This window comes from Ostrinia furnacalis, unplaced genomic scaffold, assembly GCF_004193835.3.
Source record: "Ostrinia furnacalis isolate ACB-3 unplaced genomic scaffold, ASM419383v2 OfSCF2609, whole genome shotgun sequence".
In the NCBI taxonomy this organism is placed as follows: Eukaryota; Metazoa; Arthropoda; class Insecta; order Lepidoptera; family Crambidae; genus Ostrinia; species Ostrinia furnacalis.
The window spans coordinates 134,472-161,188 of NW_021132848.1; the positions used below are offsets into that span (position 1 = coordinate 134,472).

Here is a 26,717-nt window from a genome sequence, read left to right on the forward strand (position 1 = left end):
TTTACCCCTGCGCCTCTAATATAATATTATTAATTAATCGTAAAGTATAAAAAAAAGATCTGGCAAGATTTTACTTCGGGCACCTTGTTTATACCTATTCATTAATATAGCTACTATACTGGCCATTCAGTATACAATTACATACCTACATGCATGCTGTAAGGGGATGTTTTTTGCCTTTTGTGGGTATTTTAAAAATGAAACTCCTGAATAGGTACTTCTTTGATAATGGACATACTTAACTCTGTAATCTCTGTCTGATGTAGGAAAATGATATACCTAAATGTATAACCTACTGTGATACTGTTTAAAGTTTTAAGTACTTTGTAGTTATTTGACGGATCACATTCAACTAACACGCACGACATTTATAAAGATGGGACAATTACTTATACATAAAAAACTTTCATAAAGTTTTGTAATGAATAACTATCACAAACCAACTGCGCTTAATTCTAAGTTATTTATCACAGACTGACGGTATTTCTTCTATGTCAACAGCTCTGAAGTGTAGGTACTTAATCTCTTCAGATTTAAAATCATATTTTAACGGTCATGTTTTTAAAACAAAGCAAGCGTCCAAAGTCGTTTTTGGATTTAGACTTTTCCTATAACATAATTGACAAACGAGAACTTGCAATGCGAAATTTTGGTAATAAAGAGCTTTATAATGATAGTTTTTCATAATGTTCATCATTAATTAGTAGGCTTACTTAAAAAATATTTTACATTTTTTTAGCAGTTGACATCCCTTCGTTAACATAATCTGTGTTTTTCCTTTTTATTGGAAGATTTACGGATATTTATGTAACATTATTATACCTACAAAAGTCTTTATCATCTATGTTTCAAAAATTTGCTTACATAGGCCATGAATTTGTTCGAAAATTCGGCCGTTAGGCGGTACCGCAGCGCGAAGTATGCGAGCAATCTATGTAGTGCAGTAAACGCTAGTAAAGCGACAACTTGAATTATGTAGTTGTCGTTGGCCATGCCGACATCTCGGAGTATCAAGTTCGGGTCGGCGTACAAACAGAAGTCTTCGTGGCACTCCATAGCTTGTCGGTTTTGGTAGAGAGATAGTGAGAAACCGGAGAGTCCGTAGCGGAGGTATGACGCGGACATTAGGGTCCTCATGCTGGTTTCTATGGTGGGCCCGAAGCCCATTCCGTAGCAGCACAGCGCGAGGAGCGGAGCCGCTATAGCCGGGCCTACGATGGAGCCATTCTGAAATTGAGACATTTATAAAATTAAATGGCTACTACGAACTTCCTCTACTACTTAAAACCACAAACATGTCATAATAGTAAAACAATGGGACACTGGACTGCCAAAGTCACTTATTTACCTCCTTAGTAAAGGACGAAGCACACTAATCAACCCGGAAACGGTCGTAACCGTATCAAGCCGACAGGCGGTCAGTATTCTTTGTATGAAACTTCATACTGCAACGCACACTTATCCGCACCATAACGTAAACACCTCGCTCGCCCGCGCCTCGAAAGGCGATACGGTGTTGATCTCTCCGGGTTGATAAGTGTGCTATGACCTTTAATTGGTATTACCACAGTATTACCTACCATGGATTAAGATCAAGTCAAGTCTTAATGAAGTATTAATACTTCGAAGAGAGCTTCAAATGTATGATAGTCATACTGCATTGGTTCCCAAACTTATTTCCGACGCGCCCCCTTTCGACCATACCGAAAATGCTCCCCCCTCCTCCAGTCAAGATTATTTATTCGTCGTGGAATGCTTTCTCTCAGTTGTCGCAGGTTTTTTTAAACTTATGTACACAGATGGCCCGCGCCCCCCTTTAAAGGTCTTTGCGCCTCCCTTGGGGGGCGCGCCCTCACTTTGGGAACCAATAGTCTACGGACAAGATCGTCAAGATTTTTTTTAGCCTCGCTAGAAATTTTCAAATAATAAGGGTACTTACAGTGACACTGAAAGCTGAACCAACTAGAAGGCCCAACCCTTCGGAGCAGATGGCCGTTAGAAGTCCACTGATGGAGAATAGAATGAACCGATCCCACTCCATTAGTTGCCCGGACATAAAATAGCAGATGCCGAGGAAAAGGAAACCCAAGGACGCCTGGGGATGAATAACAAGTTTTACTAAAGAAATCCAGTGCTAAGCGAGGTTTAGACTAGCAATACCAATATGGTACGCAGAAGTTGACTTCCGCAAGCTGTCACCACTGTAAATCTTGCAGAAGTTGGCTTGCCACAGCTATTTACACAGTAGTAAAGAGCTCGCGGAAGTCAACTTCTGCAAGGACTATTGCATTACTTTCGTGGTATGCAATTCCATTCCATAATTCAATTATCTTGATAAATATTAAGATAGCAGCGCCTGTAAGCTGATTTGTAATGTAAGGCCCGGATTCCACCAAGGCGGAGCGGAGAAATGTTTTGAATAACCAATCAGATTTAATTCTGTCAATATTATTCAATCGGAATGAAATCTGATTGGTTATTCAAAACATTTTTCTGCTCCACTTTGCCTTGGTGGAAACCGGGCCTAAGGGCTGCTACACACTTAAGCGGGTCGGCATTAATTGGGCGGCAAAATGGCTAATGTCCACGTAGTGTTGCTTTATAGGCGCGTATTCGTCATTTTACGTTTGGTGTAAGTTTGCTTGCAGCTTACATACAAGTCTATGAAAAACTGTCGACGGAAGCGTTACGTTGCAGCGACATTTATGTATGTGTGTAGCAACCCTACGACTGAACACCAAGTCTTACCATAACTGGTAGAGATGAGAAGGTGAGAGCAGCATAGTAGGCTTTGAGGCTGTACCAGCGGTTGAAGTATTCTCGACGAAGAAGTCTAACTTCAGTAGGAACTAAAACAAGAAATAACTTATACAGTTTCTCAAATAATACCTAGTCACTTTCTATAGGTAAAGTGGCTTCTCGAAGGGCACGCACTTTAGTTTTTTCAGTGGATAGATCATAGTTTATGTTATGGATAAGCAAACACCCAATACCTGTGTTTCTCTACAGTGTGTAATCTCTTGAATTGGGATTGTAGAGTTAGGTAGGTATCATACCTACTTAATTATTGATTAAAAGATAATGATAACTACTTACGGTATCTATTAATAAAACCTTAGCTTCTTATCGTTATGATACACAATAAGTAGTCCAATATTACCGTCTCATACAATGCATGAATATCATTTTTAAAGCAAGTCATTTACCGGCAGAGATAATGAAATTACTTAGATAAAATAACTATTTACTTAATCAATAGATAAAATTACGTTGTTCGACCAAAAGATTGGCGAGAAGTGTGCAAAATGACGTCAAATTTTGATTGAAATTGGGACTAAAAATAATCTTATCGGTTTAGTAAAATTGCTTTGTGATTTTAATTTCACTTTGACTATACCGTGGCGATTCGAACTTACCTAATCTTTTAAACTAAATACGATCATATGATAAGGTAGGTATCTGGTATGGTAAGTGATTATGACTTTTATTTGGTACCTATGTATTTTACGCTATGGGATCTTTAGTGCGATTCCTAAACGATTCTTTATAATAATTTTCGAAACACCTCTCGGTGCTACTTACTTATATCTAGCGTTACTTAAGACCTATCTTATTCGTATTCCTGGAAGTCCTTTGTTCTTTCCTTATCCAAATACTCAAATACTCACACAATAAGACTGGAATCATGATGTACGTGTACATAAAAAACACTAAACAGCTCAGACAGAACTTGAAGTTGACGATGGGGGCGCCGGCGTCGTTTCCCACTAGGAAGAATATGCTTCCCAGCAGCCCTGCTGATATCAAGTGATGGAGTAGCTGGATCCAGAGGGTTAGCTGTAAAAAAATGTTTTTATTATGACCACAAACCACAGGCTACTTATGCCCCTTTTCACCATCAATCCCTAATTTTTAGTGACCCCTATAGTAACGTATAAGAGGAATTTTGTTTTCATAGGGGTCACTTAAAAATTAGGGATTGATGGTGAAAACGGGCATTAGATAGGGTAGACCGGGTACAATAGTACCACGGGTCAATAGTACCATCGGCGATATTTCTTCATACAAGCGACGTTAGATTGTGTGCATAGCGTCAGAATATGCGCTTTTTGTGTTTCCATCCGCTCACCAGTCGGCGGCGCTTGCGCTGAAAAACGAAGGTGTACAGNGTGTCATAATAGTAAAACAATGGGACACTGGACTGCCAAAGTCACTTATTTACCTCCTTAGTAAAGGACGAAGCACACTAATCAACCCGGAAACGGTCGTAACCGTATCAACTCGACAGGCGGTCAGTATTCTTTGTATGAAACTTCATACTGCAACGCAAACTTATCCGCACCATAACGTAAACACCTCGCTCGCCCGCGCCTCGAAAGGCGATACGGTGTTGATCTCTCCGGGTCGATAAGTGTGCTGACCTTTAATTGGTATTACCACAGTATAAAGAAATAATAATATAAATAATATTGATACTTTGAAGAGAGCTTACAGAAGGGTACTTACAGTGACACTGAAAGCTGAACCAACTAGAAGGCCCAAGCCTTCGGAGCAGATGGCCGTTAGGAGTCCACTGATGGAGAATAGAATGAACCGATCCCACTCCATTAGTTGCCCGGACATAAAATAGCAGATGCCGAGGAATAAGAAACCCAAGGACGCCTGGGGATGAATAACAAGTTTTACTAAAGAAATCCAGTGCTAAGCGAGGTTTAGACTAGCAATACCAATATGGTACGCAGAAGTTGACTTCCGCAAGCTGTCACCACTGTAAATCTTGCAGAAGTTGGCTTGCCACAGCTATTTACACAGTAGTAAAGAGCTCGCGGAAGTCAACTTCTGCAAGGACTATTGCATTACTTTCGTGGTATGCAATTCCATTCCATAATTCAATTATCTAGATAAATATTTAGATAGCAGCGCCTGTAAGCTGATTTGTAATGTAAGGCCCGGATTCCACCAAGGCGGAGCGGAGAAATGTTTTGAATAACCAATCAGATTTAATTCTGTCAATATTATTCAATCTGAATGAAATCTGATTGGTTATTCAAAACATTTTTCTGCTCCACTTCGCCTTGGTGGAAACCGGGCCTAAGGGCTGCTACACACTTAAGCGGGTCGGCATTAATTGGGCGACAAAATGGCTAATGTCCACGTAGTGTTGCTTTATAGGCGCGTATTCGTCATTTTACGTTTGGTGTAAGTTTGCTTGCAGCTTACATACAAGTCTATGAAAAACTGTCGACGGAAGCGTTACGTTGCAGCGACATTTATGTATGTGTGTAGCAAACCTTACAACTGGACACCAATTCTTACCATAACTGGCAGAGATGAGAAGGTGAGTGCAGCATAGTAGGCTTTGAGGCTGTACCAGCGGTTGAAATATTCTCGACGAAGCAGTCGAACTTCAGTAGGAACTACAACAAGAAATAAACAGTTTCTCAAATAATACCTAGTCACTTTCTAGTGTCTAGGTAGTTACGTTAGTTTTTTCATAGATCATAGTTTATGTGATGGATCAGCAAACACCCAAGACCTGTGTTTCTCTACAGTGTGAAATCTCTTGAATTGGGATTGTAGAGTTAGGTAGGTATCATACCTACTTAATTATTGATTAATAGATAATGATAACTACTTACGGTATCTATTAATAAAACCTTAGCTTCTTATCGTTATGATACACAATAGTCAAATATTACCGTCTCATACAATGCATGAATATCATTTTTAAAGCAAGTCATTTACCGGCGGAGATAATGAAATTACTTAGATAAAATAATTATTACGTTATTCAACCAAAAGATTAGCGAGAAGTGTGCAAAATGATGTCAAATTTTGATTGAAGATTGAAATTGGGACTAAAAATAATCTTATCGGATTAGCAAAATTGCCTTGTGATTTTAATTTCACTTTGACTATCCGTGGCGATTAGAACTTAATCTTTTAAACTAAATACGATCATATGATAAGGTAGGTATCTGGTATGGTAAGACTTATGATTATGACTATTATTCGGTACCTATATTACGCTATCTTTAGTGCGATTCCTGAACGATTCTATGTAAAAAGATTCAAAATACCTCTCGGTTCTAGGTATTCGATTTGTGCTATCTAGCGTTACTTAAAACCTATCTTATTCTATACTTACACAATAAGACTGGAATCATGATGTACGTGTACATAAAAAACACTAAGCAGCTCAGGCAGAACTTGAAGTTGACGATGGGGGCGCTGGCGTCGTTTCCCACCAGAAAGAATATGCTTCCCAGCAGCCCTGCTGATATCAAGTGATGGAGTAGCTGGATCCAGAGGGTTAGCTGTAAATATATTCTTTTTTTTATGACCACAAACCACAGTTTACTTATACCCGTTTTCACCATCAATCCCTAATTTTTAAGTGACCCCTATGGTAACACATAGTGGAATTTTGTTTTCATAGGGGTCACTTAAAAATTAGGGATTGATGGTGAAAACGGGCATTAGATACGCAAACCACAAGTTTTTATTCTGTTTCACAGGGCCAGACCGCTTTTGTTTCAAAGGGTCAGACTGCCTCTAAGAATTTGGAGGAATACCTACCTAAGTAGATCCAAAAACGGGCAACAAAATCCAAAACATATGATCAGTATCATCAGGTCATTTAGTCTCCACTGCCGAAGCACCCTAAATTACCAAAGCCAAATTCGGATTTCGCACCGAATCCTCCGGTTTTGGTTTTAACTAATATTTTGATTCGTGCGACTATAAATTTTTGTTGTCAAATTGCATGTAATAAGTATTGCACAACATTATACTCAGACGAATATACAAAAAGATTTATGTTGAATGTTTATGCACGCAAAATAAATGTCGGTATTATGCGGGGATTGAACCCGCGACCTCTTGCGTAGACATAGCGCCAAATCGTCGCGAAACGGTCTTCTTTCTTACCTAATAATAAGTGAGAAGGTATGTAGGCAGAAAAGTTGTGTGAATTCCACCAGCCCCCTTCCATCACCGGGGAACCAGGCGCAGGTTAGCGTACTACCGTACCTTCCCTTCATTGTCGACATTCCACCAGCTCGCACTAAGCGTTTCGATAACTCTTTTATAATGCGAACATCCCCCTTGGGACTGGAATTCGCTGCCTCCTGCTGGCTTTCCCGAACACAAAACTGACCAGTTAACAGTAAACCGAGTCAGTATTAACCAGTATCCACCAATTTCGTAAACAGCTGTTCCGTCATAGCGCCCATTTCGTTCGCTCAACTCGAGACAGATGCATTCAATTCGATTGCGGCCCAATTGCGACCTAATTAATCTGTACAGTCTGTACTTCTGGAGTTCTAGTTTCTAGTTCGCAGACTAGTTAGTACGGATTTTGAGAGTAAGATATGTAGGTTTTATGATATTACTTGCCAAAGTTTATCTAATATTTAACGACAATGCATAGAAAATTCATACTTGGATACGCTTGAGCGTCGCGTTTTCACAACCGCGTTTTATACGCTATGCAAATCACTAGAATAATAAATGGAAATTCGAAAGAGCTATTAACTTGCCCCAGCTGTTGCAAACTATTGCAAGTGATTATGCATTTTATTGCACAATTTGCAAAGTGCATAAGCCGACTCAAAGTGCGGTTCAATTGCATGAACATCTTCAAGTTTAAGTGGTTAATTCCAAAGTTAGGTTAACTTCGATAGGTTCCTGTGAACTTCCGAGCGAAGCGAAGCCCAGAAGTAGATTTTTAAACAGAAATCTAATTTGTTTTAAAAAAGTTATAGGATATTAACGGCTCTGTATAAATTAGGAGTTTGTTTCGCAAAAGAGATAGCCACTGAGTTATAATCCGCTTTGGAAACATCAATTTAACTTAGGTAATAAAGAGTTCTGTCAAAGTCGGACTTAGCTTGTAAAATTGTTTGTCCTAGCTAACTAATAAATTCATGTAAAATTAAAGTAAGTATGGAAGCCTTAACTGCCTCTGTAGTCTAGTGGTAAGACCACCTGCTTCAGACGCAGAGGTCCCGGGTTTCATTTCCCAGTGGGGGCAGATTTTTCTGTTCGGCTTGGTTGGTGGTTAGGTTAGGGCTTGTTCTAAGTCCGCCTGGCTAGCTACCACCATCTTACCTAAGTCTGTCGCCATAACAACAATGTTAACAGCATTGTTGTGTTCCGGCAGTTAAGAGGTAAGACAGCCAGTTCCTCCGTGGTTGATGATTCCGGGTGAAGCTCGCTTCATTCCACCTTCGGCCTGATCGTCACTTACCATCAGGTGAGATACAGGCCAAGAGCTTCATCGTTGTGGATAAAAAAGCTAGAACTTTTATGTACCTAAGTAACTTTTATAAAGCAAGAAAGCTTATAATACTTGCATCATTGTATTTTATTTATAACGTATCAAAAATCCCTTCTGACCCGTGGAAAACCAAGGTGGTACACCTAGGTGTTTCATGGTAAGAAGGGTCAAAAATGACTTCTTTTCTTACCGAGTTTCTTGTATTTTGAACGAACATTCGCTTTGACAAAATAAGGAATTGTGTCAGGAATGTAGTGGCGAATTCCATCTTCTGTGTTTGTTCTTTGGCCACATGTTCCACGAAGATGCGCTGTATGGATTCATCCGAGTGTAGTACGGGTTTTCTGGAACAAGAGAAGTTATTAGAAACATGACTTCGACTCGCGCTAGTCGCAGGCTCGTACTTGATGAAGAGATATGTAGAGTCGTATGTTATTTCGGTATGTCAATTTAGAGGCTTATTCCACTATTCTGATTATTAAATATTATGAACTTTTTGTTCACTATTCCCCGTTATATTAGGATTTTATTTTTAACATTATAAGCTCCAATTGGCGTTAACGGGGAATAGTGAACAAAAAGTTCACTAATCCCCGTTGACGGGGATTATCAATGGGGAATAGTGGAATAAGCCCAATTTAGGTATCTAAAGTGAAGTGTCCTTTTTTTTAATCTTTATTCACAAATATAAACTGGGATGTAAAAACCCACAGCTTCTGCACTAGGCTCGCAGGCCTGTGTCGCAGTAGTTTTACTCAACTTCTAGGCTTCTTTGTGTTGTACTGATCCTAATGAATTTATGATTTATAATATAATTCACCATCATCAGCAAGTCATTGTCTCCACTGCACAGAACCATACAGAGTTACAGACTTATAAAACAAAACTATCTTGGAAACCATTACGAAATTAATCAGAATTTAAATAGGAGTGCCAACTTAAATAAGTACTAAAAGATATTTTGAGAGTAACCTAAGAACGTAAACTTTATCCAATAATTCAAAAAGCTGCGACAGTTATTTCAGATAGGAAACAGTGTATTTTCAGTCACAACAATTGCAAAAAGTACAAACTTCGTTAGTGCGAGAGAACTTGCTAAATTAAAAACAACAACGGCAAAAATCTAATTAAAATTATGCTTCTAACTATGGCATTCTTGGAACTCTAGCGATGTTCATTTGAAAAGTTACGCTAGTTAGTATTTTTATGAGACTATAAACAGTTTTACTGAGTTTTCCTGCCATTGTTTTTGACTTTAACATTTTAGGCCCAGTTTCTAAAATAACCAGTCGTCAGTGACTAATTTAATGGTTAAATATCAGCAAAATGCGTTTCTCGAACGATGGTTAGCTTGACTTTTAATTAGTTTACATTTTATTGTTATTATTTAATACAATTGGTAACAAAAGGTTATTTTAATTACGGATAAAAACATGTGCTTTTGTGGTTATAATCTCCACTCGTAGTAAGCTTAAATCATTTAGGTGTATCAGGATACGTTTCCACGTGTAAATCTAATTTGAAATGTACTCGGCGTTGGAAACTTGAGATAGCAACGAGCGTTTCTGCATAGTTAGTGGTTTGGATATCCTACCTATGTTTGTGGGAATTGAAATTGGGTAGATATTCAAGAATATTAACTTTTAGATGAGGCTGGTAATGGCAGAGAAATTGGATTTCGAAAATACTCAGTATGTTTATGTATATGTAGTGAATTTTAGTTACCTATGGTAAAGCTGCTAGCTTTTCAATTTTATTATCTTTTAGTCTTTCTATGATAAGCTTTTAAATCAAGGGTCTCAATGATGAAACAAAAATGTCTCTTAGATAGTAGAACGGTTCATGTATAAATGTATCTGTGTGCTGCACTGTTACGAAAGGCAGAATTTAGACCGAGTCAATTAAGACACCAACTGGCCACTTCCTTCTAATTTCGAGGCACACAGGGAGCATTGCAGGTTTTAAAATAGAAAAAGAAAGTTTTTGCAAGTCTACTTATTAAAAATATTCCTCTACGAATCCTTCTACAGATTTCGATTAGAGCTAAAACCTGTTAGGTTTAATAAAATTGTGTATTCATTCTTTTGTGTACCTCAAGTCTATAATTTTATTTCTTGAACGGTTTGAAAAAAATACCCTTACCCATACCAGTCGCTATAACAACAATGTTATAGCATTGTTGTCGTTGTGTTACAGCAATTGGAAGTAAGCGTTCCAGTTCATCCATGATTGAGGACTCCAGGAGAAACTCGCTTCTACTTGGGCCTCATCACTTTTCATCAAGTAGTGAAGTGCAGGCCAAGAGCTTCCTCTCTGTGGATAAAAAATAAACTATAAAATTCAAACTCACCTCCCACCCCTAGCAGTGATCCGGTCTAGTTTCCGACAGAGCTTCCCGTTCTGGCATAGCTCTGACATCTGCGCGGGCGCCTCTATGTCTTCAACCAGGGCTTCCACCACGAAGTCGGCAGGGTTGTGCGTGGTGGGGCACACGTGGCCCACCTCTGAGAGGTACGGGACTAGGAGTGGTGGGGCACCCTGGAAACAAGAGGATTAATTTGATTTTGAATTAAGATATTGTCACGTTTTTAAGAAAATCTAAGTCTACAAAGCAGAATGAGGCCCCTTTTTCATTATGGTTGAGAGGAGAAGAGACGAGACGAGATTTGTTTTGAATTATTCAGTTTCAGTTGGAAATGAACTTAAATGAAACATAAAGTCCGAGACAACGCTGTCATTTTTTCATTCAATAAGTAAAATTGCTATCAAATCGAATCGATATGTAGGTAATGTAATGTTATCTATATCCTTCAAAATACTCGATTGTAATAAAAATTATAGTAGTTGTGATTATTCTGATAATGTGATATTGACTAATGTAGACTGCTCATCTAACCGGTATAAAATGTTCTAACGATTTCTTCATTAAAACTGCATAAGAGAAACTACTCAAAAGAATAGACTTGCGTAACTTTATTCTATAACTTTTACACTTACATTAAAGTTCATTTTCCGCAAAATTAAAATGAAAGAAAGTTCGCAGAATAGTTCCTAATAGCTGCATTACGTTTGGACCGCAAATAATAATCTTAACAGACAGAAAACTAACACACTTCCAATTAAGAAACTTTCAAACAAGTGATTGCATTTAACTCAGGCGACTTGGTGCTAAGAGTCAGCACACACTTGCTACTTTCAGCATCGGCAATCGGCGATTTAGCCGCTTTTTAGAAGCTGAATGTAGCGACCACACATTCCACACCGCGTCAATCGCGGTGATTGAGTCGCTATTCAGAATCTAAACGCGCGATTCCGGTATCGCGCTCGAACGCATGAAGTCGCGAAATCGCGATGCTATGTCAATAGAGTCGTTAAAACGCGCGATTCCAATACCGCACTCGAACGCATGGAGTCGCGAAATGGCGATGCTTTATCGATACAGTTGCAGAAACGCCGATGCTTAAAGTAGCACGTCTGCTATGGCGCTAAGAATGAAACTCGGACACTTTATTAAACTTCAAAGAATCCCGTGTTATTTCCTCAAGAGCTTCAATAAAATAAATCACTAGAAAAAGTGTCTTTGAAATATGAAAATTGCAAGAGTGTTTTGGATGTGAGAGTTTGATCGCTTCACGAAGTTCTCGTCTTCTAGTTTAAGAGATCTTTGCGAGGCTCCGATAGTGCGAACTTCAACAACTTTAACTTAAGTTTTCATATCTTTTTCGAGAGTTAAAACGACAGGTTTACGGAAATAATTTCAGATTGAACGATTTTTATGCTTCCTTTTGAATATTTAAAATCGTATCAACTCTAAATTCTCTTTTGAGATATGAGAGTACATTTTTGTTTCTTGGAAATGCATCGTCTGTTGTTTAACTTTATACCATCTACCTACTTTGTTATCATCGAAGAAAATTTCGGAGATCATAATTATTTTCCGCGCTTTGTCATTGGACAATATGCTATCGGAGGAAACTATAGGTCACTTCAGTCGGATTTTGTTTGTAATTCAGTTAATGTTCAGCAGTCACAACCTAACTTTTATAGTCTGAAATAAGGCAATAGGCATACAAATAAAAGACGTAACGTTTTAATTTCAGCCGGTTCGCTGCACATTCTGCGTATCGAGCGGGAGCAATAAACAAGGGCCCGCATACGCGAAGTGTTTTTCCCTAATTAGCTACATAAGTAATAGTCCAGTCATTTAAGCTTAAATTAGGTAAGAATCTNTGTGAAGGAGTTAACTGAACAATGAGAGCTTAATTGTTTAATATTCGCCCTTATTTGGATACCGTGCTTCCATTCAGGATTGTGACATTTTAAAAGTAGGGAGGTTGTTCTCATTCAGATCAAAAGTGTAGGGAGGAAGTAGTTGAATTAATAACATAATTTTTGGATATCTATTCAAGAAGTAGTCCTAGTACCTATTAGTAGGATCTAATATTACCTACTCGTTTATGAGGGTCTGACGTTGTCAAGAAGCAAATCTCGATAGATGAAAATTGGGACATTATGACTTTTGGATTTAAAGCTGATACATTATTATTATGCACAGGTGCTAATACTTTAGATCAAATACTCAATCAATTTTTAGTCTAGAGTGATTTTAAAGAAGTTGTGTCTTAAAATATTGGTTAACAGTACAACTATTACCCACTGTTCGCAATGGAAATTGTGGTATGAAAGATGCTCTTTGTATTACCAATAAGTATAATAAAAACTTTGTATGTTTATTTTGAGTTTAACTGATTTGGAAACAAAAATCAATTCGTGAATCTGTAAAATTATTTACACATAACTCAGGTGAGTGAGAATTTAATCTGAAATCTGAGTTTCTCGAACTAAGTCACTGCCTGCGTACAATTTTAAGGAGTTAATATCGCAAATTTGCGGAGTGTAACAGCTATTAAACGTGACATACATTCTAATTTGATGAGGTGAGAGCACCAATATTGGAAGTTTGGCTCGAGTGGTAGTCTTTATTTTTGTATGTAGAAGTTTTCAAGATTATAAGGCAACAAGATTAAATGGACATAAAATTATAGTTAGCTGTGTGTTAAAAGCGTTTTTTTTTTAAATAAATAACACTTAATTCTAAGCTTGCGTGGCTCTTAATTTAAATAACCTCCTTTCTCTCTCTATCAGCTTTACTTTCTCATTCACTCTGGTTCTAGTAACATGGACGGCACAATATCTACATTCACAATATCGATTTAAGACAATAATAATGTCTCTTGATAATTATTAAATCGTTTAAATCTGTATGCTATGCAGACGCAGGAGATCCTGTAGGTATTTTGCTCTATTGTGTGTAATACCTCTCTTGCATGAGAATAGATAGCTCTATATGTTTCACTTAGTATTTATGTTTTCTGTGGTTTCACTGTAGGACCTAATTTATCATCATCATCATCATCGTCATTTCAGCCATAGGATGCCCACTGCTGAACATAGGCCTCCCCCAATGCTTTCCATGTTGATCGATTGGCAGGATCTCATTGCTACTATAATATACGATTGAGATGGAATCTTTCACCAAGATTGGTGCTTGTACATTGCTGAAAATCTTGCAATTACAGCCCCAATTTCGGCGTCATAGCATCCACATCGGGTGTATAATTAATGCCAGGATCAAAGCATTCTAATTCGACTGACTCGAGCCACAAAGGTTGTGCTGGAGTAAATACAGGCGCTTGAGCTTGACCGGCTTGCTCTGTAAAGTTTAGTACAGCTCGTGAGGATTGTTTGGATGTTTAAATTCGCTACTAATTTAGTTCTAATTAGTTTCGGTCGATTCTAGTACTTAAACGGAAAATTAACATCGTGACTGAAGTAAGGATGAGACGTAAAGAAATTGGTCCACGGAGTCTCAAATGTGATAAAAAAATAGGTAGGTACATGTTTATTTCGTTATTATGGTGTAGGTAGTTACTACTAGTTACCTACTATATTTATGGCATGCCAAACACGTAAATAAACGTGTATCAACCGTTGGTAGGTAGGATAGCAAACATTCCATGATCACGAAAGTATTTAATTTATTTATTGACAATAAATAAAAATAGGTGGCGAACTGTTTTTTTATAAATGCAGCGTGGGACGTCCACCCACAAGGTGTATCGACGACCTGATAAGGGTGACAGGAAGGCGCTGGATGCAGGCCGCTACCAACCGTGCGAAGTGGAAGTTATTGGGGGAGGCCTATGTTGACGTCCTATGGCTGAAATGATGATGATGATGTTTGTTATAATACTTAGTAGGTCTCATTTCCACAGAATAATTCTGAAATGCTCCATACAAAACGGCAATTTTATACTCCTAAACATTTTAGTCATTTTAAACTGAAAGGAGAAGTTATTAAAAGTTGTGCCTTACCACGTGAAAGTCTGAACAGTACAGTAATAGTGCCTACATTGTCGCGGCCGAGCACTGAATGTAGAACTAGTATTTAATTTGCAAAGGGAAGTGTCAAACTCCCAAGCCGGGAGGTAAGAGTGTAATTGCAGTTGGAGTTTTAAAATCTTTTGCGGTTCTCAAGAATAAAAGGAATTACTGAGAGTGGGATAAGTGGAGCAAATGATAGATGAAAATCTTTTAAACACACTGGAAATCTTGGTGATTTAGTTTTTATTAAGACACGTTTAAACCCATACATTAACATAGCAAAATAGCCGAAAATAGAAATGTAATTATGTCGTAATTTAGAAACAGATAAATATGATGCCGACCTAAAAAGGTATAATGATAATGAGCTCTGGTAGATAATATTACAATCATTTACTTTTTAAAAGAAAGAAAAAGTATTTATTTGGTACCAAAAATAAAACAACTTTTGAACATTTGCCGATTATAAACTCAGATGAACCGTTAATTTTTCACAACATGACTATCTGCCTAATGTGCCCTGCCCATTGCCACTTCAGCTTGCTAATCCGTCGGGCTATGTCAGCGACTTTAGTTCCTTTACGTATCTCCTCATTTCTGATTCGATCTCGAAAAGAAACACCGAACATAACCCTTTCCAAGCGGGCAATGTGGAAATCGTCGGGGGAGGCCTATGTTCAGCAGTGAACGTCCTATGGCTGAAATGATGACGATGATGATGCCTGCCTCGTATATTAATCGACCTAGTCTTAAAATTAAAAGTAGCCTACATCTAGTACGTAACGAAACGTTTAACAAAGAAGCTCGAGTACAATTCCCTCATTTATGTTCATAAAGAGACGTTCCTTTCGCAATCTCAAGAATATTTATTCCGCAAACTCTTACTTATTAAGCTTTGCTGTTGGAATGGCCCTAGGGCTGCCAAATCTGAAAACAAGACAACTGCCTGCTTTAGGATGGATAGGACGGGTACTGTGATAGAAAAAATTCAAACAAAACAGACAGTTCGCTTCAAGGTGGGTTAACTCTGTAGGAAAAATCCTATGTAATAGTCATAGGTACTTAATCTACTTTTTTTGTTTTTCCTTAAGATAGTGATTTCAAAATATTTTCGTTTAAAATCTTCACATAAGTAATTGGCTTCACTCGTTAGTAATCGGTGTAAATCTAGAAAAAGACAGAACCAGTATTTCAGCGCAACCTGTGTCTCAATTTACTCGATTTCGTGCCCTAGATCGATGTCACAAATTCCGACTCACGACGTACCTACCTTTACCTACGTGGACGTATTTTCCAGCTCGACAGCCCTACCTAGCTCAAATTTTCCACATAACTCTAGTATCTCAAAATTTCAAGAAGTAATTATGCCCGTTTGTCGTCTAATACGAGCCCTCATAGGTTCTGGCTGGAGTATCCGTGAATTTTCCCAACGTTGTCTTAGTGTTGGCTGAATTAATTAATCCCATCAGCGCGGAGTTCCCTCTGAATAAATGATTTGATTTGGGTTAAAAAGTTTTGATTGATTGGCATCTTCGGGCAGTTGTTAATTAGTTAGAGGCGGGAAAGTTGTGCGTTAGTATCAAGCGGGTGGGTAATGTTATAGCGATTTTTCTACTACCTTCATCAATTTAATGTGTAGAGCAGAAAAGGCACGCTAGCGATTAAATATAAAGCACACAGTTAGCACAGTAGACATTTTTATTTGATTAGATATTTTACACACTGAAAAAATACTACATATAAAGTGAAAAATGATTTTTGTAAAAGTGAGTTTATATTATTTACTTAGGTAGGGTAATTCCAGGATACATGCCCCAGTGGGATAGGTGCCGCGATTTTAAGTACACTATGTTACAAGCAACTTAGCCTAAAGTTATAGTACGTATAATAGAAAGGGACCTCCTCGTACCACTTTTCGCCTCGCAAACCATCAAAGAGTGCGTTCGTTTAGCCAGTGAGAGCAAAAATCTTCCGCGGCCAGACCTTAGCGAGCGTCGAAATAATATTGGTAAGTATTTTTTAATGGTTAATTTTTTTGTCAGCTGTAAAATGAAGCAGATTTTTATATAATTTGATAGACTATCTTATAAATTATACGGGATAGATATGTTTAATTCGATTTTTAGTGTTATTATATTTTTTATTAAAAACGGCACCTATCCTATGCTAAAAGGATAGTTGCCTAATTTTTTTTGGGTATAGATGCCCTTAGGGATATGTCCCATGCACCTAGGGGCATCTATCCTAACCTGCTCTTTTTGTCACAGGTAGCAAGTAAGAAGAAAAAAAGAATGTAGTACGGCTAACCTTAGGAAAGTTACAATTAGGGTGCCCTTCTGATCGAATTACCTTTTTACCCGACTGCGCTAGAAGGAGTAGTATTATTTTTAATAAAACATATTAAATTTCATTTTTAATTTGTATAATAACAAACAATCTTAAATAATAATACTTGGCTTATTTGATTTCAAAATACATTTGATCCTTAGAATTCAAAAACTGTATTAACGAGTCATCTATCCCTGCATCAGGCATCTATCCTTTGAAGCAATCATACAGTGAGTCTTCTATCCCCCACATTAGGCGTCTATCCCACTTTTTAGAGGTCATTTAAAATGGTATTTACTCAGAATCGGTATAACTTAAACTAAAATAATTATAGTAATATCATAGACGAAAGACCAAAGTTTACATATACTAAGGTCAAATTGTTGATAAAAACTTACTGACTGAGTTACAGAGCTGTTTCAAAAAGTGGGGCATCTATCCTGGACTTACCCTACATTGTTTCTTAAATACGTATTCACTATTAGGATTATTTAATGACACGAATCTATCTAATTAAATATTGCTTTAGGAGTGGCGTGTTGATCCAAAGTTCAACAACCATGATGTAAATAGAGTAACTGACGAAGATATTCGCCTCGCAACAGTTAGTTTGTAGGTTAGAGCTAACTAAATAGGAGTCAAGTATAGTTTGCTATTTGTTACAACGGGGTTATTACAAGTTTCAGGTTAATATCTTGTCTTATACGGTGATATCATGCCGTGTGGTGACGGCAGAGTAGAATACATTTGTCACCAACCCCTACTCTTCCCGCGGGTGTCGTAAGAGGCGACTTAGGGACTACGCATCAAACAGAGAACGGGCAGCAGCGCTCTCTGACAAACATCAATCTTTTAAACTGCGATCTCCAACCCGCCTGCCAAGCGTGGGGATTATGGCAAAACCCTCCACTATAGTGGAGGAGGCTCATAGTCCAGCAGTGGACTGTAAAGGGCTGTTGATGGTGATATACGAATATTAATGGTGTAGTGGTTCAGAACGGACCACTATGCCGAGAGATCCCGGGTTAGATTCCCGGCCGGGCAGAAATTGAAATGATGAATTTTAATTTCTGTGACGGGTCTGGGTGTGACTATGTATAATATTTATTTATTAAAAAAAAAAGTATATAAGTAGTATATCCGTTAAGCTAGCACCCATTAAGTTGCTTACTTTGGGGCTAGCTGGCGCTGTGTGAAATTGTCCAAAGATTTATTATATTATTATTAATAAAAATGTAGAGACGCTTAGAGTCGTGCAGATGCAGGTGGTCTTTATGGTTTTGTATTATAGGTAGGCATTATTTGTGGTTATGATATATTTTTTAGATCATTTAACGAAATTAAGTAGATGAGGAAACTACTTCTAATTATTGCCCTAATGTTTTATATAAAAATCAGCTTTTATGGTATAACGTAAGCCTGCCTTTTACGGTGGTTTTTTCTGTATATTCAATAGACTGTCATTCTACTTACGTTATACTATAAAATCTGTTTTTTATGTATAATGTTTGGGCAATGATTAGAAGTTGTTTCCACATCAGCCAGACAGTATTGACAGTTCCAACTCCTTGTCAGACTTCACCAACATTCTATCCTATATTGGGAGCATACGCTGACAAACTTTCAGCTTTTATAAAATGACGTAGGTCTGGCGTTCACCAGCTCTTAGTCTATTGAACTCGGCTTCCATTGGGATCGGTGAAATCGGCCCTAAGACGTGTGTTACGGAATTCAATCCACATTCTGAGTGGACCAAGAACAAAACAATCGTAAAACGACTTATAAATCACCATTAAACCACTGAAACTGACCCACACTTTATTGCATGTCGCCAGCATCGCTCAATCTGTATTATTAAAGTAACGACCGGAACAAAGGTCATTCGGGGTCGTATTTAAGTTTAATTGAAAACGCCGCCCACGCACCGACGCATTCGGTTTTATCGCACGTACCGCGCTTCCGGGGCGTCCCGATCGGAAATGGGGCTTATGGGGACTTCAGACTTGACTTCGTTTTTTTTTATATTCAGTTTAAAAAAAGTCTACAACAGCAGTAGGGATTCTAAATCCGTGAAAAAGCAATAAAACTAAATTACCCGTGTTGTATTAAATTTTAATTGAAAATGCCGCCCGCGCACCGATGCCTTCGGTTTTATCGCACGTACCGCGCTTCCGGGGCGTCCCGATCGGATATGGGGCTTATGGGGACTTGACACTGAAAGTATTTTTTAACAAATTCAGGCACAGATGATGCCGCGATGGCACATTAAGCTGAACATTTGGCTTCTTATGACGTTGAAATATGAGATATTTTACAGCAAAAATGTATATCTGATGTTTCACAAATTCTACACTGTAGTCAAATCCTATGTGGCTTAGCCGTTACTACAAGAACTTACAGAAATTTTAATGTAATTAAACAGTTTATAAACTTTTCACCTTACGCCCTTGCGACGATAGCAAAACGACCATGCCATAAATTTTGAGTAAGGTTTGTGAAGTTAGGACTACAGGTACAAGCTTGGCTCTACATCTGCATTAGATGAAAACTTTTCATACTGCAAGCCAAACGGTGTCTTAGCAATATTTTAACTGGAAAACTAAGTGGTCGCATGAGACCGCGGTAACAATATAATATATCTCTCGTGTCTTATTCCCTGGTAATATTTAAAGGGTTGCATGAACATTTTTTTGGTTGGTTATTCATCTTTTATCAACAAAGTTGCTTGTATTATGGCATATTCCCCATGAAATTAATTAATTTCAATAAAAAATAACAAATCAAATATGCAGTCTCCTTTACACCCGGCGTGTTGTGATGAATTACACGATACGCGGTACGATCGCATGCCAAATCCGTTCCCGGACGAATGAATGCTTTACCCATAATTTGTGAAATCATTTTTATTTTCCACGAACAAAAAAATATCGATTTTTCTTCAGTCTATCTAAAGCTGCGGTCATATTCTGAAGCGCGTTATTCTCTTGCATACCTACCTACACATTTATGGGAGCGATAGATTGATCAAAATAATCTACTATATGTATAAAAATAAGTCGGGTTTTCCTCCCTGACGCTATAACTCCAGAACGCACGAACCGATTTCCACGGTTTTGCATTCGTTGGAAAGGTCTCGGGCTCCGTGAGGTTTATAGCAAAGAAAATTCGGGAAAAGGGGGTAAAACGGGATCCACGCGTACGAAGTCGCGGGCGGCCGCTAGTGTTTTATAAGATTTTGTGTGTGACTGTGAAATGTAATAAACGATTGAGTATTGAATTAGTTTTGTGTCTAAAAATATGCGATTTATATGTCAAAAGTCTAATCTATTAACCGATGGACTATTGTGGTTAATTAACCCTCGCTGTACGAGGTGGGGTGTGACACACCCCAGTCCTTTAAAAATAGCCACAATTTTAAAAATTTGCAAGTGCTAAATTTGAAATTCTCAGTAGCTGGAATTATGACACTGCCGCTTCGATCAGCGTTGCAAAATCAGTCCAGCGGTGACTACCAACAGAGTTACATGCCTTTAAAGTGCGTGTGGGTGTCACACACCCCACCTGGTACGGGACGTTGTTAAAAAGTTTTAAAAAAAATCTAACAGTTTTGGTGTAATTTGTATATTTTTAACTTTGTCAATTGAATAAAATTCAATACAAATATTATTTTTCGTGATTTTTACGGTATCTGAAATTTTCAAGCACTTTTAGTCAAATGAGATGACTTTTAGTGCGAATCTGGAAGTTTAGTACTGAGATCCGAAGATGTATGTGAACATACACTTATGGGCTACAATTTATACTTGGTGATACAATTTATGGGCTACTGTAATGGAATAACATATTTTATAAATAAATAAAATTGTTACGCTCCCATTTTATGCATTAAGCATACTCATTTTCTTGCATCAGAATTGTGGTAAATTGAAAACCGATGATCAAAACAAATTTATACCCTTCCAGTTTTTAATTTACTTTTAAATTATAAGTAAATACTTGTACTTTGTTAAATAAAAACGGTTGTCATAATTAAAGGGACTAATTAAAAATTATACATAGGAAACTGATTCCTAAATTACAAGAACAACGGAAATTGTGTCTTTTTGTTTTTTTATGATAAAAATATTATAATACATATTTTCAGCTCGGAGCATTTCTTAAACCTAATTAGCATACGTAAATAATCAATATTAAATATTAAATTCCACCTAAAAAAATGTTGAATGAAAATTTTATCACTTTGTATATTGGGGTGTGTCATACCCCACCTGGTACGGGACGTAACTTTTAGTCACCTCGTACACGGAGGGTTAATTCGCTACAAAAGCATATTAGGTCACCACGAGGGCTTAAAGGGATATATGTGTGCGTCAAAAGCTCGTATTAATGCTGGTTATATACCACGAATGAGAATTTCAGCGTTAACGACAAAACTATTTTGGGAATCGAACCCAGATTCCATCCAGAGTTCAATAACTTTCTAATAACTTGACCACTTCAAAATCAATTTGGTGTACTATCTTTACAGTCCTTACAAAGTAAAGTCGACGAAAGTTTGTGTTCTGTCAGTCCTGCTGCCGCGACAGCAGACGTAGCAGCAAAACGAGTTGACGAATTGATAAACGATAATAATAAAGAAGTGCAACAATACCTGATAGCAGCACAGTCCTCTTGCCAGCACGTAGATTCTGTCGAAAAGCGAGAAGAGGGAGGCGGAGGGCTGGTGGACGGTGCAGATGATGGTCCTGCCTTGTCGCGACAGCAGACGCAGTAGCACGACTAACTGGCGGACCGAAACGATGTCTAGGCCTCTGGAATAATTAAAAGCTTCACTTTAGTGTCATACCTTTACACAGCAGCTTCACTTTAGCGTGATCAGACGCTTTCACATTAGGACGTGAGAAGCGCGACAGCAGCGCGGCAGCGGCGTTTTTATAATGTAAATGCTTGCATCCGCTGTCACATAGTATGAAATTATCGGCAGCGTATTTGTCGCGTCGCGCGTTTGTCGTACTGCTAAGTCGTCTAAATGTGAAAGCGCTCTTAATGTCTAATTATTATCAGGTAATTTAGTCTCTACAACAAGAGAATGATTTTGTCTGTTAGTCTGTTAAGTTATCACGATTGAAAAACTAAAGTATAGGACCAATTTTTGGTAAGTATAGGTAATAAATATAGACAAAGGTTACATTTTGACGCTAAAGTTCCTTTAGAACATGAGTTGACATAGGTACTAAGAAAGGCTAATGGATACTATGATAAAAGAAAATTGTTTGTATAGCCGCTATAGTGGGTACCTACTATAGAAAAAGTTACATTTGGTATAACCTGGATGTCTTTAAATCACAAGAAAATGTGTATTTAGTAGGCCTGTACCAGTGTACCTATTTCCATCGTTACTTTCCATCAAGTATCTAAGTTTGAGGTCAAACGCGGATTTAGTCTCGTGAAAAAAGAATACAATGACCAAAGAAATTACCTTGGGAAGAAACATATTTTGACCATCACAATTTTTTAACCTTACAGATCCAAGACTAATTTTAAACCTTGTAGTATTGAATAAGAGAACATTTTTATGACAGAAACATTTTCCTGGGGATTAGTACCTATAAAATCTTAATTTGGTGAAATCAATGTAACCATTATTTTTTAAACTTAACGCTAGTGTACCTATACTTCAAGATCGTAAAACAATGTTCCTAAACTGGACATCCTATGTGTTTTAAGTAACTTATGTAAAACATACAAGTATACCCAGCGTAGCTATACATTTTCCATCAAATGACGCACGAATTTGTGAAACTACGACCCGAGATTAATATTGGTTATCCCATTTTAATGGGCCCTCGGGCGAGTCCACGTAACTTTCAGAGTGATGCCAAAATCAATGGAGATTATTTCGGCCGATTGAAACTAAACTTGTCGTCCGGAGATGTTAGCCAAGCCGTCTTATCTGCCAAAATACAGAGGCCGCTTTTGCGGACCTTTTCTGAGTATTTATGCTGATAACTTGTGTTTATGGTTGAACAAGCTCAGCTCAGACATATTTATTTGGGGATTCGGAAACATGGTAACGTTTTACTTTGCTCAGTGTATGGGAAAAGTATTTTGGACATGAGAGCTTTGATACTTGAAATCTTTATCCGCGTGAATTACAGACTGAAACAAAAGAGTGCAAATTACTTAAAATTCTCTCAAGAGGTCGGCTTTATTAAATTATACTAGCTTTCCGTCCGCAGCTTCGCCCGTGTGGAATTTTGTCTGTCACAGAAAAACAATATCGCGCGCGTATTTGCTCACTGTTTAGACCTACCCTGGACTACGGCAAACATTTTAAAACCAAAATCAGCTCAATCGGCCCAGCCGTTCTCGAGTTTTAATCAGACTAACGAACATCAATTCATTTTTATTTATATAGATAGATGATATGGCTATTTACAAACGACTAGAAGCTATGGCTTCTAATCTAAGAAAAAAAAAACTCTAAAATATCTCATTGCTGGCATGAAACGGCTTAAAAGAAACGAAACAAAAAGTTTAATTAAGTGAAACAAATGCAGTTCAGTTGCTTTTGTTTTTTATTTAGTAATCTAGATGTGAAGTTACTTCTTTTATTCATCAAGTTTACCACACATTACTGGCATGTTTGTACACTGCGTCGAGGCAACGACAATAAAAGAAAACGGAGTGTGATCGAATCGAATGCTCTCCGTAATCATTACGCTAGTGGCACTAGCGAGTGTAAATCGTTTTGTACTCGTAGCTACGACTCGTAGCCGTGTCCATTAAAGGTGTTGTGAACTCTACGTAGTTAGATAAAATCCCTCTTTTTTATTATTACTACAGATTGCTAAAGATTACTTTGTATAAATCATTATCTACGTGATACAAAATCCACCTAAAAGCCTCTACTTAGGTGAGCTGTTTGTGTTTTCGACAATCATAGTCTTACATGAGTTAGAATGTAAGCTTCAGGACTTCTCAAGCCGTCGCGTCTGGTCAACGTGAGGAGCTTAGGTTAATCATCTATTTGCCTTTGGTTAACCAATGATGACATTTGATCATAATAAAAAAATAAAAAATTTATTATGATAGGAGAGGCTAACGTCCAAAAGTGATACCATTTCCTAAATGATGATGCCTAATACTTAGCACGTGGATATCCTCTGGTATTTTATGTTGAACTGACTGGCAAATAACTTCAAACAAATTCAGTCGATTGGCCAGTAAGTCACTTCGTAAAAGCGCGACAGAAAAAACACACGGAATTTAGAACGTTCGTCCAATTTGTTATTGTGAACGTAACACGAGGTGTAAAGTTAGCGCTGTGTATAATGGACTGCCGACTAATAGTCGATTAAGCCGACTATTGAATTCGATCCCGAAAACTGCTCGTTTCGTTTTATTGTGCCGTTTTGAAGCCCTACGTTAAACTGTCAAGTAAAACTACCTTTGTATAACTTTTTGTGATGCTCTGGAGGATTTGTTTTGTGAATGTACAGAGTACTATATGTAAGTTACTTTTATATAAGATAACAATAAGTTTAGCTTGATATGCCGTCTTCTTTAACTTGGCTTATGAATGAAAATTTGATAGCTACTTGTATTGAATTTCAAATGATGTATTCTGTGATTTCAGCCTTAATTTACAGTGTTTTAATTTAATTAGGGACCTGGTAGTTGAATATAAATATTTTTTCTAAATACTTTTACGTAATGAATACAGATGTTCGATGACTAAAACTATAATAGGAAAAGCTTTCGTAGAAAGTTGTTCGTAATAAATTACATAACATAGGGCAATTTGAATTTAGTGTTCTAAATATATTATTACAATAGTTAATAGTGACCCTGCCACACACACATCGCACATCAGTTATTTTGACACTAAACTTTGAACTTCTAATTACTCCCGATTAATTTCGTTGCGGGCACTAAAACGGTTTAATTTTCTCCCGGGGTACGCCAGCTTAATGTAGGTTAAATTTATTGGCGGTCAACTACTCAGATGAAGAGTATTAGACTATATTTTTTGTTGACTGATGTGGAACACATTTTTTTATCCACATTTCCACAACGAGGAAGCACTTGGCCTGTATCTCACCTGATGGTAAGTGATGATCAGGCCAAAGGTGGAAGCGAGCTTCACCCGGAATCCTTAACCCCGGAGGAACTTCTAACTGCCGGAACACAAAAATGCTGATAACATTGTCGTTATGGTGAAAGACTTAAGTAAGATGGTGGTAGTTAGCTAGGCGGACTTAGAACAAGCCCTACCATCAACCAAACCGAACAGAAAAATCTGCCCCCACTGGGAATCGAACCTGCGACCTTTGCGTCTGAAGCAAGTGGTCTTATCACAAGACCACAGAGGCGGTTAGTTTATATCCGACTGCGCCAGAAGTAGGGTTATGTTTTTACTTAATCGTAAGTAACAATATTTATAAAGAGCCAGGAGTAATAAAAAGTGGGTTTTGGTCAAGGATAAAAATGTATTAATTGCTATAATAATAATAATAAATAATTTATTTGCTAGAATACGGTTACAAATAGTTATAAAAAGAGAAGTTTCCAACATATTCTATCGTACATACGATGTGCAAATATTAAAATTGCTAAATTATACCTAATTTCTAATTCATCACAAAATGCACTTTCTCCTTGGGCTTTTGCAGGCGCACTAACTTTATCATATTCGATATAAGATAATAATAATATATCAAACTTGTCCTGCCAATATTTTAATCAGCAGTTACTGATGAAATTTATTCATTAGGCCTTTTACTTTAGAAATGAAATACAACGTACTAGACTAGAGTAATATGTAGGACAAGTCCATGTAACAGAAAAAATACGTTTACAGGGTTTTTTTTAATTAAGTATGAAATATTTAGTTCTTTTGTCAACAGTTTGCCAATAGCGAGTCAGTGGGCACTGCGTCCAAAATAAACCTGGACAATAAAACTACGCGAACAGTCCGCGCGTGATCAAATTCAATGCCCAATACAGTTTAGGATTTCGCTGAACATTTTTCCATTGTTTTGGATCTAATAGTGAACTGAGTTCACAGTATTGTGTTTCAGCTTTAGTAAAAATGTGTTTCACACAATGGGCGTAAGTTCGCAGAAGTTACTTTGTGCAAAATATTATGCGACTGAAGTGATTTTTAAATCTTTTTATTTACTAGTAGTTACATAAGTCTGTAGTAGTTTGTAGTAGGTAATTCAATTAAACAAAATTGTGTTTAACAATGCAAATGGTAGAAAAAGGTGACTGAGTTTGTTAGGCCAATATTCAGCATTGGCCGATTGGGCACTATACATATTGTGTAAGATACGAGTCACCGCGAATTTATGTACTTGCAACGACATCTATTGCTTGTACAACGAACTACTAGCACTTTTCATTGAAGAAAAATGCGTACCCATACGAACATTAGATGCTGTTCATCAGCAGACTAACTGCAATCCATATAACCGAGTGTTCCATTTCCCTGTAACTAATCTCACGCAGCACAATACAACACAAGTCGCAACATACGGCGTGCGGTCGGTTGCCGGGCAAGACTGATTGAACGTGGTCGCTGACAGTACACTACAGACATCCCTCTTTGGGGAAATTTGTAGAGTTGTGGGCCATCTATAAAGTACCCGAGTCTAATATGGCGGAAGTAGATTCTACAGCTACACGTATTCATTACAAATAATCTGCAACATGGGACATT

The 26,717-nt window shown here is 37.6% G+C and overlaps 1 protein-coding gene across 3 annotated transcripts in view; it reads right to left on the bottom strand.

Moving 5' to 3' along the window:
• Nucleotides 1–26,717, bottom strand: part of LOC114356024 (ATP-binding cassette sub-family G member 4) — a 104,616-nt gene continuing 77,899 nt past the window's right edge. Inside the window, exons 5-11 of one of the 3 annotated variants that reach the window (XM_028309105.1) lie at nucleotides 21,645–21,804; nucleotides 10,632–10,819; nucleotides 8,472–8,625; nucleotides 3,669–3,837; nucleotides 2,749–2,849; nucleotides 1,940–2,095; nucleotides 1–1,227 (exon numbers count right to left, since the gene is read on the bottom strand). In XM_028309105.1, the coding sequence (XP_028164906.1) occupies nucleotides 838–1,227; nucleotides 1,940–2,095; nucleotides 2,749–2,849; nucleotides 3,669–3,837; nucleotides 8,472–8,625; nucleotides 10,632–10,819; nucleotides 21,645–21,804 (1,318 nt within the window). In that variant the 3' untranslated portion in view covers nucleotides 1–837. Of the gene's footprint in view, nucleotides 1,228–1,939; nucleotides 2,096–2,748; nucleotides 2,850–3,668; nucleotides 3,838–4,506; nucleotides 4,663–5,316; nucleotides 5,418–6,148; nucleotides 6,318–8,471; nucleotides 8,626–10,631; nucleotides 10,820–21,644; nucleotides 21,805–26,717 lie in introns of all 3 variants that reach the window. The other 2 variants (XM_028309104.1, XM_028309106.1) reach the window with 2 other exon arrangements.